The sequence below is a fragment of the Taeniopygia guttata genome, chromosome 23 (genome assembly GCF_048771995.1).
Source record: "Taeniopygia guttata chromosome 23, bTaeGut7.mat, whole genome shotgun sequence".
Lineage (NCBI taxonomy): Eukaryota > Metazoa > Chordata > Aves > Passeriformes > Estrildidae > Taeniopygia > Taeniopygia guttata.
Window position 1 is genome coordinate 4,169,722 of NC_133048.1, and position 16,851 is coordinate 4,186,572.

At 53.4% G+C, this 16,851-nt stretch overlaps 1 protein-coding gene across 1 annotated transcript; it reads right to left on the bottom strand.

The window, feature by feature from the left end:
* Positions 1 to 560: 560 nt before the first annotated feature.
* Positions 561 to 10,161, bottom strand: OPRD1 (opioid receptor delta 1). Its single transcript, XM_012570639.5, has 3 exons — positions 9,463 to 10,161; positions 3,269 to 3,618; positions 561 to 2,557 (listed from the first exon to the last, which is right to left on the bottom strand). The coding sequence occupies exons 1-3, from the start codon at positions 9,750 to 9,752 to the stop codon at positions 2,025 to 2,027; spliced, it is 1,173 nt and encodes a 390-aa protein (XP_012426093.5). The 5' UTR covers positions 9,753 to 10,161; the 3' UTR covers positions 561 to 2,024.
* Between the last annotated feature and the right edge of the window lie 6,690 nt (positions 10,162 to 16,851).

Consider the following 16,851-nt stretch of genomic DNA (forward strand, 5'->3'; position numbering starts at 1 on the left):
CAAAGTTTCATTAAGCCAGAGCAAAGTTACAGGCTCCAACACCCATTTCTGTTGCTTTTCCACTAAATCCTCATTTGTATTTAAATTACAAATGTAATTTGGGCCAGAATTTGGGCTGTTAGTCTTTTAACATAAAATTACATCTTGATGACTTTTGGCAGAAGAGGTTTTTGGTGACTAGGGCTTGCAAACAAGCTCAGCTAAAGGGTTTTGGGGGTTCATGTGTTTTTCCAAGCCCAGGTGAGTTTTTAGAACTTGAATTCAAAATCATGGAGTAGCCCGAGTTGGAATGGACCTTAAAGCCCATCCAGTTTCATGCCCTGACATGCACAGGGACACCTTCTGCTATCCCAGGGTACCCCCAGCCCCATCCAGCCTGGCCTTGGGCACTGCCAGGGGTCCAGGGGCAGCCACAGCTGCTCTGGGCACCCTGTGCCAGGTTATCCCCACCCTCGCAGAAAAGAGTAAGTTTAGAGGCAGTTTCATTACTCCCCAGACCACTCCCCTGAGCCAGACCTTGCTCATTTTTGATGCTTGGGAGTCACAAGAGAGCTGGAAACTGCTTCTTATCTCTGATTTTATTTTACTTTAATTTTTAGAAAGCAGGGTTGCTGTACAGAAATGCCACTGTAAGGCAAATATCCCAAGGGTTGGAGCTGGAGATAGTGTCTGAAGTACTTTGTGAGATGCTATGGATGCGGCATATTCGGCTCCTTCACACGTGGAGTAGCTGCTGTAGTGGGAGGTGTGATGGGAGGCCTTGGGGTCACTTTAATTTCATACAGCTATAGACAGACATATATATATATATTCATAAAAGTACACAAAGAGTTCCTTCCGAGCATCCTGGCTACAGCATGGCCCAGTCTGGGCAGGATCTCTCAGTGCTGCTTGCCTGCACTAGGATTTGTCCCCAGTTTCCCAGCCCAGATGAAGGACTGGAGGAGCTGGATTTTAGGTGGGAAGAAGCTGGTTCAGCCCCCAAATCCCTGCTGGGATGCTGCCGGAATGGGGGTCATCCTTGCTCCATCCCCTGGCCATACCCATATTCCTAGCATCACATCCATGTCCAGGGCAGCCTTAGCTGCAGTCAGAGGTCTCTAAATAACACTAACATAACAATGACATTAGCCATAGAAAGCTTTCTCTGGGAGCAATCCCAGCTTGAGGAACTCCAGGAGAATTTTTACAATGGATCTGGAGCTCTTTGAAAACAGTGCCTCTGAAGAGGCATAAGTTTTTCTTCCCATGTCCAATTGTCTTTTGGACACAGCCCAGAAGGGGATGGAATGAGGTCCCATGACATGGCAGAGAAAATGGCCTCAAGTCATTCCAGGGGAGGATTAGGCTGGATATTAGGGAACATTTCTTCCTTGAAAGGGTTGTCCAGGCTTTTCAAGGGACAGCTGCCCAGGGCAGTGGTGGGGCAATGATCACTGAAGAGATTTAAACATCACTGTGTGGGTGTGGCACTTGGGGACGTGGGCTATCGGTGGTTTTTGTAGTGGTAGGAGAAAGGTTGAACTTGATGATCTTGGAGGGCTTTTCCAACCTGAATGATTCTGTGATGCTGTGATCACTTCCTGGCACAGTTCCTTTCTGCCATGTGAGTGTTACCCCTCTTGCCACGGGCTGTGGTGTCATCCTGGCCCGTGCAGGAGGATAAGTACGTGGACATAGCAGTTCTGGTACCCTGGGCTCTGCCAAGAACCATGTGTTGGAGGGTAACAGCCCCTGCTGGGTGTGTTGGTTGAGGTGGTGGCATCAGAGGAGCATATTTGCCCAACCTGCCTTTTGCTCTTGTCCTCTCCCTACATCATTTGGTGAGTTCCAATTCTCCCCTTTTTCTTTCTCGGGATGTAGAAAGTTTTGCAGTCAGTCTGTATGCAAACCCAGCAGTGTTGCCAGGCAGCGCCCAGCCTACCATTCTGCTACAACTCTGTGGTGGTGACCTGGGTGACTTCTGAGCGCAGCTCATCTCCTCCGTGTCCCCGGCAGCCCCGCTGGGGGCTGCCCACGTCTAGTCATGCCGGCTTGTTGCAGGTTTCAGAGGGGGTGCAGGTGGAGACGTGCTCCTGCGTGGTGTTCCTGGCACGGGAGAAGCTGTTCCGGTCCACACGGGCTCGGAAAGGCAGGCAGAACTCTCGGAAGCACCTCTTGAAGTTTTCATCCAGGAAAGCATAAAGGACAGGGTTGAGGCTGCTGTTGGTGTAGCCCAGAGCGATGCAGAAGTGCAGGCTGGCCACCACGTAGGGGTTCTTCTTGTCTATATCCACCAGCGTCCAGACCATGACAAAGATGTGGATGGGTGTCCAGCAGATGATGAAGGCTGCCACCACCACCAGCACCATGCGTGTGATGCGCCGCAAGTTGCGATCCTTCTCCTTAGAGCCCGAGAGGAGCCGGACACTCTTCAGGCGAAGGATCATCAGCCCGTAGCAGACGGTGATGACCAAAATGGGGACCAGGAAGGCAAAGATGAAGACACAAATCTTGGTCACAGTGTCCCAGTAGATGGGAGGGTCGGGAAACTGGAGAGTGCACAGAACCTTACCATCTGTAGGACAGAGGAGGGTCAAAGAGTAAGCTCAGTGTCTGCTGAGAATATTCTGCCTTCTGCTCAGTCATGGCTTGTTAAAACCCCAGAGAGATGCATTCCTACCTGCCTTGGTAGGGGTTCCCCAGGAGCTCTGTGCCATCAGACCCCTGTCCACAAGACACTGAGGGGAGGCAGTGGGTGCAGTGACCCTGGAACCTTTTCCCTGCAGAGCCTCCTGAGCCATTCAAGGCCAATCCTGCCTTCTCCCAACCTCCATGGTGGACATCCCGTGATACATCCCTATATCACCCTCCACTGAAATCTGTCCGCTTCCTTAAGATGCCCAGAGCTTTCCTAGCAGCCAAGGACCAGTGTCCCCACATAGGAGCTGCAGATCTTAGTGTGGACCACTTGGAGACTTTGCAGCATCACTGGAGGGTTTTTTAAGCCTCATCCCAGGAGGTGGGGAGAGGCACTGGTTGGGCTGGAGATGGGGAAAGGTGTGGGATCCCTACCATTAAAGGGAAGGGAGGACAATTTCTGGGACAGTTTCTAAGCTGGGAAATAACACCCATGATGCTTTTTCCAAGATAGGGCACATTTATGGTGTCACAGACAGGTGCCCACCACTGACCACAAACCTGCTACAGGACCGGAGGTCAAGTTTGCCAGGTGACCTCCGGGATGGACTGATGGGACAGGAGGGGATGTGTCCTGCGAGACACTTGCCTGTTGACTTGGTGACCGCCATGATCATGATGGGCACCCCGATGAGGGAGGAGAGCACCCAGATGCAGACATTGATGATCTTGGCTTTGGCCGGCGTGCGGAAGTCCAGGGCCTTGACCGGGTGGCACACGGCGATGTAGCGGTCCACGCTCATCATGGTGAGGGTGAAGATACTGGTGAACATGTTGTAGTAGTCAATAGAGAGCACAACCTTGCAGAGCAGCTCCCCAAAGGGCCAGGTCTCCATGAGGTACTTGGTGCTCTGGAAGGGCAGTGTGCTGGTGGCCACTGCATCAGCCAGAGCCAGGTTGAAGATGTAGATGTTGGTGGCTGTCTTCATCTTGGTGTACCTGGGGGTGGCAGAGAAAGAACACGTTACAGGTGGTCAGGGCACTTGATGTGTTCTTGTGTGTTGAAGTCATAAAATCACAGAATCCCAAAATGGTTTGGGCTGGGAGGAACCTTAAAGCTCATCTCGTTCCACTCCTCAGCCATGGGTAGGGAGCCACACATCACATCCTGCTACCTGAGCAGGGGATGACATTCACATGTCATCTCTGCACGAGCTGGGACCTGCAGAGCATGGCTTGGCCCCTGCCATGGTGTTTTTCCTTCAGCTGACCAGGGAGGTGACACTCATTCCATGCCTGCTTTTATTCAAAGGAATAAAGAACTTTCCAGAGAACTCATTTCTCCAATGAGATTTATTTGCTCCATTTCCCTGAAACAGTTGTGCAATGTCCTTTATCCCCTCAGCCCTACTTCATCTGAATTTCCACCTAGTAAATTGTGATTATTTAGCCTGCTTCCCTGTCAAGTTTTCTTGCAGAAATTGGATCGATTACCCCCGGAAAAAGGCCATCTGGAAGCAGCCCAATTAGCCATTCTGGAGCTCCAGAGCTTTGGGGAAGCCTGGCTGTATCCCCCAGGGCATTTGGAAAGGCCTGGCTCTGCTTCTGGTTCTTGTCATACCCTGGCAAGAGGAAATGCACAGTCCCTCATGTCCAAACCTTTCCTGAAGGGATGAGACAAAGTTATGGCAGATGCCAGAGAAGCAGGGATGGTGAGTGTGTCCCAGGAGAATCCACTCCTGCAAGTGTTGGTCAAAGGGATGCTTTGAATGGTGTGGTGGCTTGGAAATAGATACTGGGTGATCTGCTGGGCATCGAGACCCTGTTCTTTGCAGGGCTACACCAGCATCTCCAACTCCTCCTGTGCTCCCTTCCAGCAAATCCCCATTGTTCAGAGAGCATCCTCCCCAGGCTCAAGCTTTTTTAGATGTACCCTAATTAATTAACATCAGGGTCAGTTTTCCCAAAACCATCTCTATGCATGGCTAAACCTGCCTGTAGCAGCAGTGAGGTAAGGCACAGAGGGGGGAAAATGACCCCTTTGTCACTGAGATGAAAAGATTGCTTGCCTTGGTGTACTTATAAAAATAGATAGAAAGCGACTTTTCACATGTGTGATGGAGTAAGACACTTTTAAACTGACAGAGGGCAGGTTTGAATCAGATATGAGGGTGGTAATAACCTGGCACAGGTTGCCCAGAGAATCTGTGGCTGCCCCATCCCTGGAAGTGTTCCAGGCCAGATTGGACAGGGCTTGGAGCAACCTGGGATAATGGAAGGTGTTCCTGCCCATGGCAGGGGGTGGAATGAGATGGGCTTTAAGGTTACTTCCAGTCTAAAGCATTCTAGGATTTTGTGATAATTGGTACAGCTCATCACATGTTGGGGCTACATGAAATACATTGGTGGGGGGATTGAGTGGCTCCCATCTCAGGTGGTCCTGCCCTGGCTGGAGCCCAGGACAGCAGGCTGGTGTGGGAAAGAGGCTCCTGGGACTGATGGTAGCACCCAGTCCCTTCCCCTTATTCTTTCCCCATCTCAGCAGGGTCAGGAGAGTGTATTTGTGGGGACAGAGACCCAGCAGGTTCCTTTGTCAATAAAACTGGGAACTTGAGCTGAAAAACTAATTTCTCTCTGGGAGAAAACAGAAAACAGCTGCTTAACCCAGCTCCAAGAGCATTCCTGTCTCCTTCACCGTGGCTGCAAATGGCAGCCCGTTGCCCAAGGGTGGAAATATTCAAGCTGAGCTTTTTGGTTTTTATTTAAATATGGCATTAAAAATGTCTTGTCCTTGAAAAGTCCTTTTCCATTCTATTTAGTGTTATTTTCCAAGCACTTTTGCAGAAAAGTTTCCTCCCAGGTTAAACAAAAAGCTGTGAATTTGTGGTATTGTCAGGTTTTGCCTCTCCTATGTGAACAGTCAGTTCAGGTAGATTCACACATCTTTGGTCTCTGTTTTTTGAGTAAAATGGTAAAAAAAAATCTGTCATTAATTCCATGGTCTGCCAGATGTGCTTAGCTGTGCTGGGCAAGCACTTCCCAACCCCCTGCCAGATGTGCCAGGGGTGGGGGACTGGAGGGCCAGAGTTGTCACCCATCTCCAGGCAGGATGGGGCTGGTGAGGGCAAAGCAGTGACAGGCATGATTGGGATAATGGAGATGATTGGGATGATGATGGAGATGACTGGGATGATAATGGGAATGCCTGGCATGAAGGGTTGACTCTGCTGATGCATTTGACTGGAATGACGGGGTTAACTGTGAGGATGGGGTTGATGGGAATAACTTGGGATGCTGATAGGGATGACTGGGATAATAAGGATGGCAATTTAGCCTCCAGCACTGGGGTTTTGGGGCAAGATTCAGCCCCCTCCAGGTCTGGGCTGAAGTTTCAGCCCCCTGCACAGGGCGAGGCTTCCATCCTGGTGCCCTCCTGAGCTGCAAATGAAACCGCTGCTCCAGGAAAGAGCTTTTTTGCCCACATTAGTGCAAATCATCCACTGCTGCTGATGGACCTCCCTAGTCTGTCAAACCCATTGCAATTAAGTGAGTGCCTTGATTGGGAAGTTATGCACTTGAACGGAACAATCTGGGAAGTGCTGATGGAGAGAAGAGATGGGAGGGGATGGGGCAAGCACAGGGCAGCTCCACATTCCAGTCTCAATTCCCAAGTACGGATACCCTCTCCAAACCTCTTGGAAAATAAATAAGTGAAAGAAAAGTGAATAATAAGTGAAAGAAAAACTCCTGGAGCTGCTAAAAGCCGCTGCCTGAAAGAGCCTTGCTTGACAAAGCCTGCACCCAGCTGTCCCTGCAGCCTGTGTGGGAGCTGGTGGGGGGCTGATGGGCTTAGTGGGGATGAGGGCACTTGCAGCCCTAAGCTCACAGCTACAAATTGCTTCCAGGAATATTTTTTAAAGCATCTGACAATGCAGTGGGCATGGCAGTGCTGGTCAGAGCTGTGGTGGGGAGGGTGCTGGGTGTGCCGGGCTCCCTCCAGGCATGTGGACGGGTTTGGCTGCCCTGGAGAGGGATTTATTTGGAGTTTGGCTGTGCGTGGCTCACAGTGTGTCCATTCACAGAGCTATATACCAGGGTCCTGTGTCTGCATCTGCCAGCTCCTGGCACTCATGGACTTTGTGGCAAACTCAGTGTGGTCCCAGAGGTCCCTGACCCCCAGGATGTGCTCCTGCCGTGCTTCCAGACTGCCTGGACAACCTGCCTGGACCACAAGGACACTGAGAGGTGGCACTAGGAGAAGAGCACAAGGCAAACACCCAGAATTTCCCTAGCAGTGAGGTCCAAATCCGAGCTGATCCCACCTCACAGCCCTTTCTTCCATGGACGCAGATCTCCCCTCGTCCTGGCCTAAGCCCTGTCAACATGGAGCAGCTCTGACAAGGACCCCTGGGAAACTCCAGATGGCTTTGGCCATGAAAGGGGTGAAGGCACATGTCCCTGCAGCCCCTCCTGTCTCAGGGGCTTGGAGGATGATATGTGCTCATTTCATGGGAGATATTCCCCATCCCTGGAAGTGTTCAAGGCCAGCTTGGACAGGGCTTGGAGCCATGTGGTCTAGTGGAAGGCAACAAGATGAAACAAGATGATCTATAAGGTCATTTCCAACCCAAACCACTCTGTGATTCTGTGTCTAATTCCATCAGCAGCTGGAAGATGTGGGGGCTAGAAGGTGTGGTGATGGGATCTGTGGCTGTCAGGCTTGCTAAAGCCTGGGTAACATGGAGTTACTCAGTGAGTAAAACAGGGAGGATGTTTTTAGCGCATGAAATCACTCTTTAAAATGCCTTCCCTCTCCTCTCTGAGCAGAACCACCTGGAGTGGGTCTAATAGCACTCATCCCTCACCCTGACACCGTTTGTGGCATCTGTCCCTGCCGCAATTACCTCAATTTGCTTTTTCAGACCAGGGCTCATTTTTGATGCCACTTTGAGTGGATGAAAAATCCCATTGGGGTCAGGTCGGGTCAGCAAGTTGCACTCCCCATTTCCACCCTCTTGGATGCTTAAAAACACAGAGCAGAGCCCCACAGAGAGTGGGGAGCAGGGGCAGCAGAGCCTGATACCAGGGCAATGGACACTCCAGGGTGTCTCATGGACCTCATGGGCACGTTTCAGGATGTTTTCCTTCCCTCTGGTGAGTCACCACATTTATTTGTGCACATGCAGTGCCAGGCTGTGCTGACCTCCTGTAACAATAGCTATGGACTGAAAGGGGTGGGAAAATGAGGGTGGAAATGGTTAAGAAATGTGAATTTGGAGGGTTTGTTTAAATCCAGCCACCAGCTCTGGTTTGGCTCTAGGGTTTTGGCCAAGCTTGGGTTACAGCATCACCTGAGGTGATGGAAATTGGAATTACCCCACAGATTCTGGACCTACAGAACCAAACCCCTTCCAGTGCAGAGGGGGTGGCTGTGGGACTGCCCAGGCACCCAGTGAGACCCTTCTGCTCCCTCCTGCCAGGCTGGAGGTGTTGGGGTCTGCGCCCTCACCGAGTGTAACTGCGAGAACAACCCCATGCTTTGCTGCTGGCAGAGCTGTGGAGGAGCTCTGTCAGCTCTTGCTGTTGGCACTGGTCCTGTGGTCTGTAAGACTTGGTTTTGTGGTCCCGTTTTCCATGTCAACCCATCGTAACCAGGCAGGACCACCCAGTGTCTCCGACAAAGAGACTGGTGAAATTTTGCACCACAAGTGCCTGGCTGGATACAGCAGCACCTTGCCATGTCCCATCTTTAAAATGGGGGGCATTAGGGTCATGTTGCTTATCCTGGGGTGCAGAGACCCCACAGACCCTGTCTCTGCCCAGGGAAAGCCTCACCACAGGTGCTGAGGTCTTGAATGCAGCCAAAGTAGCTCTCTGAGCTACTGGAGACGGAGGGGACCAGAGGACAGATGAGCTGCTGTGGTCTGAGATGGGGCTGGGCCATGCAGTTTCTGCTCTTTGTTAGAGAAAAACAGAAGCCGGGCAGCTGCAGGAGGTGCTGGCACAAGAAGGAAGTGGGAATGGGTTGGGTGATTCCCACTGATGGAGTGAGGTGGCAGCAGCGGGAGCCCACCAGCCCCTGGCTGGGGCGGGGGAGGAGGGTGCGTCTGGACCCACCCTGCAAACAGAGCAGCTCCCAGCCCGCAGCGTCACCAGCCCTGCGGCTTCTCTTCCTCACAAAGGACAAGAGGCACCCACTCGGGGTCGGGCCCATGCCCCCCCGTCCCCAAACACAGCCCCCTTGCACTCCCCGAGCTGCTCCGGGCACGCATGGCCTCTGCTTTCACCCTTGGCACAGCAGCAGCACCCCCGCGCTCTCACGGCTTGCACACGCACTGCTCACACGCACTGCTCACACGCACTGCTCACACGCACTGCTCACACACGCACTGCTCACACGCACTGCTCACACGCACTGCTCACACGCACTGCTCACACGCACATCGCACCCGCAGCCGCCAGGAACACCCGCTCGCTGCTGCCGGCGCACAAGCAGCCGGTTCACAGCCTGCCCTCCTCCTGCCGCTGGCTCACACTCGGCGCACACCCACAGCTGAGGCAAACTCACACCGGTGTACACTCGTACCTGGCGCACCCGCTGCACACTCACAGCCGTGGCGCACTCACTCGTGGTTCACAGTGCAAACTCCCTCCTGGTCCTGTCTCACACCCACTCCTGGTGCACGCTCACTCAGTGCCACCAGCTCACACCCTCCATGTGCCGCACACCGACCCTGGCACAGCCTGGCTGCCTCGGTGCTCTCACCCCGCTGTGCCCGGAGTGCCCCTCGCTCCCCGCACAGCCCCCACGGCCCGTGGGCAGCGCGGGTACCCGGCTCTCACCTGACGATGCCGTACATGACCAGGATGTTGCCCAGCAGCCCCACCACGCACACCACGGAGTAGAGCGCAGTGATGACGATGGCGATGAGGATGGAAGTGGCGTTCTTGTCCCGCTGCGGGCCCGTGTCGTTGACCCCGTGCCCGGGCAGGGGGGCCCAGGCGGTGCCGTTGCCCCAGGGGGTGGCAGTGGCCGCGGGCAGCAGCGAGGGCAGTTCCACGGGCACATCCACGGTCACATCCATGGTCACATCCATGGTCACATCCACGGGCACATCCATGGTCACATCCATGGGCAGCTCTATGGCCCGCGGGCGGCCGTGGCCCCGCTGGAGCCGCCGGGAGCATCCGAGCGCCGCGGGTTCGAGACCCGCTCCCGGCCGGTGCCGCCGCCTCCTCCCGCACCCGCGCGGGCCCGGAATGCTTTATAAACCCGCGTGTCCCCCGAGCCACGTGGGGCCGGGGGCGGCCCTGCTCGCCCGCCCAGCCCCTCGCCTGTCTGTACCCCTCCCGCTCCCTGCCTGCTCCCCAGATCCCTGCCTGCTATTCTCCCCCTTCCTCCCTACCTGTCCCCCCGCGTCCCCGCCTTCCTCCACCTCGGTCGATGGCTGCCTTTCTTCACTCGGCAGGTCCTTGTCTTCCCTCCACGGTCCCGTTTTTCCCTCATCCCTGTCTGCCTCTCCCCATCGCTGCCTGCCTCTCCCCATGCTTCCATTCCTGCCTACCTTTCCCCCCGACAGATCCCTCCTTGCGTCCCCCCTCCATGCCCCCCGCCCCCAAGCCTGTCGCTTTCTCTCTCCATCCCTGCCAGCCTCCCCTCCCAGTTCTTGTCTTCTCAGCCCCTGCCTGAGCCCCGCTCTCCCCAATCCCTGACTCTTTTCCCACCATCCAGTTCCTTACCTGCACCCCCTCTCCCTCATTCCTGCCTCTGCCTCCCCTCCCTGGTTGCCTTCCTAATCCCTGTGTGTCCCCCAGCTCCTCTCGGTCCCTGCCTCCCCCCGCCACTCCCTGCCTGTGGCCCATCCCCGGAGCCCGCAAGGGTCCCCGGCTGGAGGGGGAGCGCGATGGATGCAGGCGCTGCGACTGTTTTGGGTTTTCTTTGTCTGTCAGAAGGCAGGGGCACAAACAGCCCTCTTGTCCACAAAGCAAAGACGGGCGGTCTCCAGTTCCCCCTTGGCCTCTGCTTTTTCTTCCTCTCCTTCACTCTCCACATCACATCACATCTTGTGGGCCAGGGGGTGCTGGGTGAGTTTGGGGGTGCTGAGAAGGTCTGGGAGGATGCTGCAGGGGGATTCAAAAGGGATGTTGTGGGGTAAGGCAAGGAACTGGAGGGGTGCTGTGGGGAGAATGATGCAGGAATGCTGAAGAGGGATTTAGGGGGCAGTGTTGGGGGGATTTAGGAGGAATGCTTGGAAGGCAATAAGGAATACTGGGGGTGCTAAAAAAGGTTTCTAGGGGGCTTAGGAGGGATGCTGCTGCAGGATAAGGGATTTAGGGGGATGCTGCAGAGTGAAGGTGCAAATACAGACCCAGTAGCAGCACCTGCTTAGCAGACCTGGGCTTTGCGGGATGTTGAGGGTCACCCTCCCCTTTCCAAGGATCCTTTCCAGCCTTGGGGCAGGACCACCTTCCTCTGGCAGGGCTCCCCTCTTTCAGGGTCTGCAAGGCTGAGGGGCAGGAGCCTTATTTTTGCTGGAGCCCAAATGGAGGTGGAGGCTGTGGGTACACACACTTGGGAGGTACCCATCTCCTATTTGCTTTGGGGATAGATTAATTCGCTGCCCTGTGCCCTGGGACAGCACTGGCTCAGAAGAGAGGATGAACTGCTGCAATTTTGGGTACATTTGGCTCCAGAGAGATCGAGCAGGAGACACAGGACATGGAGAGGCCAGCAGCTTGTTCAGCCCTGGAGACAGGGTTTTCAGTCTGTGCAGAGCTCTGCCAGTATCAAACTCCTGCAGTTCTGAAGCATGCAGACATTTCACCAAGAGCCTCATAAAAATGCCTGGGAGGGGATTAATGGCTTTTCAATCATCCCATGGTTCAGATGGTAACCATGGGATGAGAGCCCCAGAGCCTCTGAGCAGGGAGGCAGGAACAATGTACTGTGTGTTTCTGTCCTCACGGTGTGAGGTGGCTGTGGTCCTGGCTGTGTCCCACAGGGCTGGTGGGATGGGAAAAGGCAGGAATTGGGAGCACAGGCATGTTTAACATGTATATCTTTGTTCTTGTACTCTGGATGCAGCAGCCTCCTTACTTGGAGGGTGTTTCCATTCCTGCAGTCCTTTTACAAGCCCAGGAAAGACTTGTAAAGGAAGGACAGGGGGATGTTCTGCACCTGTGTGTGGTCCAGAATATGGGATTTAAACTCCTTCCTGGGTGAAAAGAGCCTCTGAGACCCAGAGCGAGGTGTTGAGTATCTGCTGTGCCCAGCTCTGATGCAGGCCGGTTGCTGATCTCTCCCAGTGGGAAGGAAACATCAGGTTGGAGAGTGTAAAATAGCTTTTAGCGGGGCTGAGCAGCTCTCTGGAAAAGAGCTCATCCCTTCTCTTGGCTCCCGGCGTGGCCAGAGCCCCCACACTGACCCTTTCCAATGGGTTATCTGCAAAGGACTAATCATCCTGGCAGGTTCCAGCAAACACGTCCTCTTGGCTCAGCTCCAGCATTTCTTTAGACATTGTTTTCAGCTGGAATGTTAAAAATAAACCCAGTGGACACAAAAAAACAAATGGAAAATCTTTAAAGGGCTTTGGTGCTCATCTGCCTGCTCTCAGCTGTTGCTGCTCTTGCTGCCAGGCCTGGCTGCCACCGGGAATGGAGTTCCAAAACTGGGAAAACTGCGGTATGTCAGAGGTGACAGCACCACCCTAATGCAGTGCATGCAGCCTGGTGGGTCTGGCAGGTCCTGACCCCCAGCACTGGCCCTAGGACTTCCCTCTGCATCCTGAGTTTGATCAATGCCACTTTGGCCACCCTGGCAGGGTGGTGAGGCCCTGGGACAGGGTGCCCAGGGAAGCTGTGGCTGCCCCATCCCTAGAATTGTCCAAGGCTAGGTTGGAAAAGGCTTGGAGCAGCCTGGGATAGTGAAAGGTGTCCCTGCCATGCCAGGGGTGACACTGGAGGGGCTGTAAGGTCCCTTCCAGCCTGAACCATTCTGTAATTTTGTGATCTTGGATCAAGTCCTGCTCTCCTGCAGGTATTGCTTCTCTTAGAAAGTTCTGTGTGGCAATGCCTATTTTCTCTATTTTCTCACCCACACCCTGAAAAATAATATATCAAACTGAGATGGTGAGAGCAATGCTGAGGCTGTTGAGGGGCACAATTCATGTTGCTCATTTGCCTGGTGAGCTAAGGTCCATCCAAGGGGATTTACAGCTGGAGCCACTAATGGCAGTGTTTTGATTTACTCAGAGACTGCAAACTGGACAAAGTGTATTTCATGGTGGGAAGACCCTCTCCCCTGGATTTTATTGCTTTTAATCAAAATGGACATTAAAATGACATGCAGGAGCCATGAATCTGCTCTGGCTGGACTCCAGTCTAAGTCCATGGCAACTTCTGGAGGTTAATGAAGGAGGAAACAGGGGACATGAATTTTCCATGAGGATTTTTGGGAATTCAGAAGGACACTGAGACTCCCTAACAGTACCATGGCTCTAACCTTGCAATGATAATTTTAGGGAGAACCTTGCACTGGATCTCTGGTGACACTGGGACAGCTGTGTCCTCTGCTGAGGTGGGGGCCAGGGCATTTCTGCCAGGTATAGAACTGTGATAGAAATACTAAAATATTAAAAATATAAATATATAAAAATATCTAGATATTTTTATATAATTTCCATTTTGGCAGCCAGCTTGAGTCCTGTCTGTACATTTCAGAGCTGTGATGCAGAGAGGGGAAATTCCATTTTTTATTCTCCCTTCATAGAATCATGGAATGATTTGGGTAGGAAGGGACCTTAAAGCTGATCTACTTTCACTCCCTGCCACTGGCAGGGACACCTTCCACTAGACCAGGTTCCTTCCTTCCTTCCCTCCCCCACTTATAGAAGTGATGCACCAACCCTTGCAGAGGGATTTACCAGCCTCCTCTCTTCCTCCTGAGCTCCTGTCACCATTCTCCAGTGTCTGATCCCACCCATCCCAACTCAGAAAACCAAGCAGTCAGCACAATGGGGGCACCAGGATGGAGCTCATCTTGTGGTGAACCACTTTGCAGTGGCTCCTTTGGCATCTAGTTTCCCTCATTTATAAGGATGAGCCAAGACATGCACAGAATCGCGCCTTGGGGAATGGCAGCAGAAAATGTCACTTTGTTTTCTGTAGATCTGAGGTGTTTTGGGGCTTGGGAGAGAACGGACCAGATGCTCAATGAGTATCAGCCCAACTGCACTGGTAACCACCGAGCTGCGAGTCCAGGCTGCTCCTCCATCTCCCCAGGGCTCATCATTTCCCCTCCCTCCACTGACAGCTCCAGATAAATCAGCCTTGAAGAGGAAAATGGGCTGATTTGTGTGTTTTGTTTCCCCATGTCAACATATCTGAGTGTTTTCATACCTTGCGGGGCAGCTGCTGCAAAGAACAAAGCCCATCCATCAGGGGAGTTAAAATTAGATGAGATTCTTCTCTGCCTCGCTATTCTGCATGGCTGCATGTGAGGTGGGGGGTTTGCAGCACTATTTCCTCGGCATTGTATGTGGAGAGGCTGTCTCTCAGGGAAGGGTGTCTGCACACTGAGATGGCCAGAGTCAGAGTTGAGTCCAGAGGCTGATGGAAAACCTCTGCTCACCACCTTGCAGGCAACAGTCCCTCTCCCAGAGGTTGGTGATATCTCAAGGGTGATGCCACCAGTATCCCTGAGATGTTCCTGGGACGTGAGAGGGGCTGTCCTCCTGCTGGGCTCAAGATGGTGACTCTGCCAGCCTGCCCCAAGCCTGGGGGCAGCAGGGCTCCTTGCAAACACAAGGTGAGTGCATCTGCTAGTTCATCCTTTGAAAAATGCCTCCAAAGTGATGATTATTTTATCAGAGAGGTTAATGAGCCCTTTTCCTTCACCCAGGCTCATGCCTGGCCTCGTGGCAGTGACAGGGACAGGGACAGTGATAGTGAATGGCTCGTGGGCACCAAGATGGCAGTGAAGGAAGGACAGTCATCACACCCCATCCCTGGGGAACTCAATCCCCACAGGAGCCTTTTTCCATGACTGTTGCTTATTTAGGTATTTTCACCACACCACTGCCCCCTCTGTGCTGCCTTTGTCTGACAACAGAGCATTGACTGGGAACTGGCAGTGTCTCCCTGGATTTTGGGGAGCTGGGAGCCTGAGCTGTGCCCCCCCAGCTAGTGCTCAGAGGTGGCAGTGCTGCTTCCATCCAGTGTGCATCGGGAGCATTAACAAACTGTGAGTCATCTCAGAAATGAACCATCATGGGGAGGGGGGAGACACAGCAGCATACTGCTCCCAGACAGAGCCGGGCTGGGAAAATAAAGCTTTTTGCTGCTGGTGGAAGGAATTTGTGTCACTGTGACCCCTGGGCTCCCTGAGGGGCTTTCAGGGTTTTCCTGGACAGGGAGCAGGTCCTATGAGACCGAGGCAAGGGGACTCTGTGTCCTATTGCTTGGGGCTGTTTGTAGAAGGGAACCAGGTGTCCTGGTGCCTGGGGCTGGTGTGACATGATGGAGGGCCAAGGACCCTGTGCATGTGGCAGACACACAAGTAGCGCTGCCACGGGACAGGGAGGAGTGTGAGCTCTGGGTTTCCCCAGGGATAAGATCTGTTTGTCTGTCTCCTGTGAGTCTGACAGGAGATTTGCCAGTGTCTGTTACTGTACCAAGAGGATGGGGGTTAGACCTATGCCAAATGTGGCCTAAACCCTCCGGACCACCTTTGACCACCCTGATCATGGAGGAGGCAGGCTTCTTCCTGAGCATATGAATGCTACATTTTTGTGCAGCTTTTTACCTCTGAGCCACAGTGCAGGGGAGATGGTCCTGCCATCACCCGCAGCCCTGAATGCCAGTACTGGATGAGATGGACACGTGGCTGTTCAGTTCATTGATTCAGCTCCTTGGAGGGCTCTGGAGATGCTGGGGAAGAAGCGGAGTTGACTTTGATGTTGGGAATCCAGGTCAGCTGCAATCCTGCTGCTCTCTAACTGTGCCAAATCACAGAGCATAACTTCAGAGCTTCTTGCTCTGGACTCAGACCCTGGGTCTTGCTCTCCTTTTTCATGCTCCTGCAGACGTCCATGAGATGATTTGGTTTGGGGTCAGGAAACCTCCTTTCAGTGGAAACCTGGTGGAAAAGCACAGGAAAATTTGGATCTGGTTTGGTTTGGGGCTAAAGGATTGAGATTTAAGTGGTTTGGACCTGGAGGCATCAGGATCTGCAGAAAGAGCATCAGCTCCCACCGGCTCTTAGTTTTTGTGCCAGTCATTCCATGCCGGGAGCCAAGATGTAGGGGTCAGGGAAGCAATGGCATGGGAGCAGTTGTGGTTACAGGTGTCCCAAGGTCCTAGTGACCTTGGGAGAGCACCCAGAGAGGGCAGCACACCCTCTGTCCGCAGGGTGGATGCCCTGTGCTGGATTTTTCCAAGACAGCCACCTGCTTCCCTCCCTGCTGCCAGGGGCAATGCCAAGCCATGGGGCAGAACCTCTGCCAACATTCCCAGTCCATCAGCCATCACTGGGAGCCTCTGGAGAGCAGGTGGGATGACATGGCTCTTCCATGGCCATGGCATTACCCAGGGAAAAGAGTTGGGTGCTGAGTCTCAGAAGAAATCTCTGGTTCTGTTTGTACCCTGCCATGAGACCGCCACTGACATGCCAATGTTGGGCATTTTGGCCATCCTGAGGGTGGGCTCCCAATCCAGGATGAGGACAGGAACAGGAAAGAGCCAGAGAAAGCAGAGCAGTGACAGCAAAGGCTGCTGTGCTCAGCCTCTCCCATCTTCAAAGGCAGCTCCCCCTACTCCAGCCTCTCTAGCCTGCAGAACCTCAGACAGCTGATCAGAGAAGGTGATTTCTCTCCCTCTTTTCTTTCTTCTTCTGAAAGGCACTAAATGCACCCTTTCACTGCCTGCATTTTGCAAATGTGCTGGGATCTTTCTCCCACCTGCTCTCCCACTCTTCCTCTCTGAAGATATCCCAGCCTAGCAGGAAGCCAGTATCACACTCCAGCTACATCATTGTCCCCTTCCTGAATGCCTCTGCCTTGGGAAGACATTTTCAGGGAAGATATCCTCTCTGATTATCAGATTGGGGTATTTTTTTTTTCCTTAAGACCCCTTTTAGAGCTGCAAACCTGCTGGGCTCAGCTGGGCTGTCCCCGGGGAGCACTTGGCCAGCCTGGCCTGTGGTTAAACAAAGACTAGTAACAAGGAAAAATTGAA

Bases quoted from the DNA above. Each gene is read 5' to 3' on its own strand.
- OPRD1 (XM_012570639.5), bottom strand. From the start codon at position 9,752: ATGGATGTGACCATGGATGTGCCCGTGGATGTGACCATGGATGTGACC. The intron at 3,619-9,462 runs GTGAGAGCCGGG...TGCCACCCCCAG, and splicing joins GTCATGTACGGCATCGTCAG to GTACACCAAGATGAAGACAG. The intron at 2,558-3,268 runs GCAAGTGTCTCG...TCTGTCCTACAG, and splicing joins GGCGGTCACCAAGTCAACAG to ATGGTAAGGTTCTGTGCACT.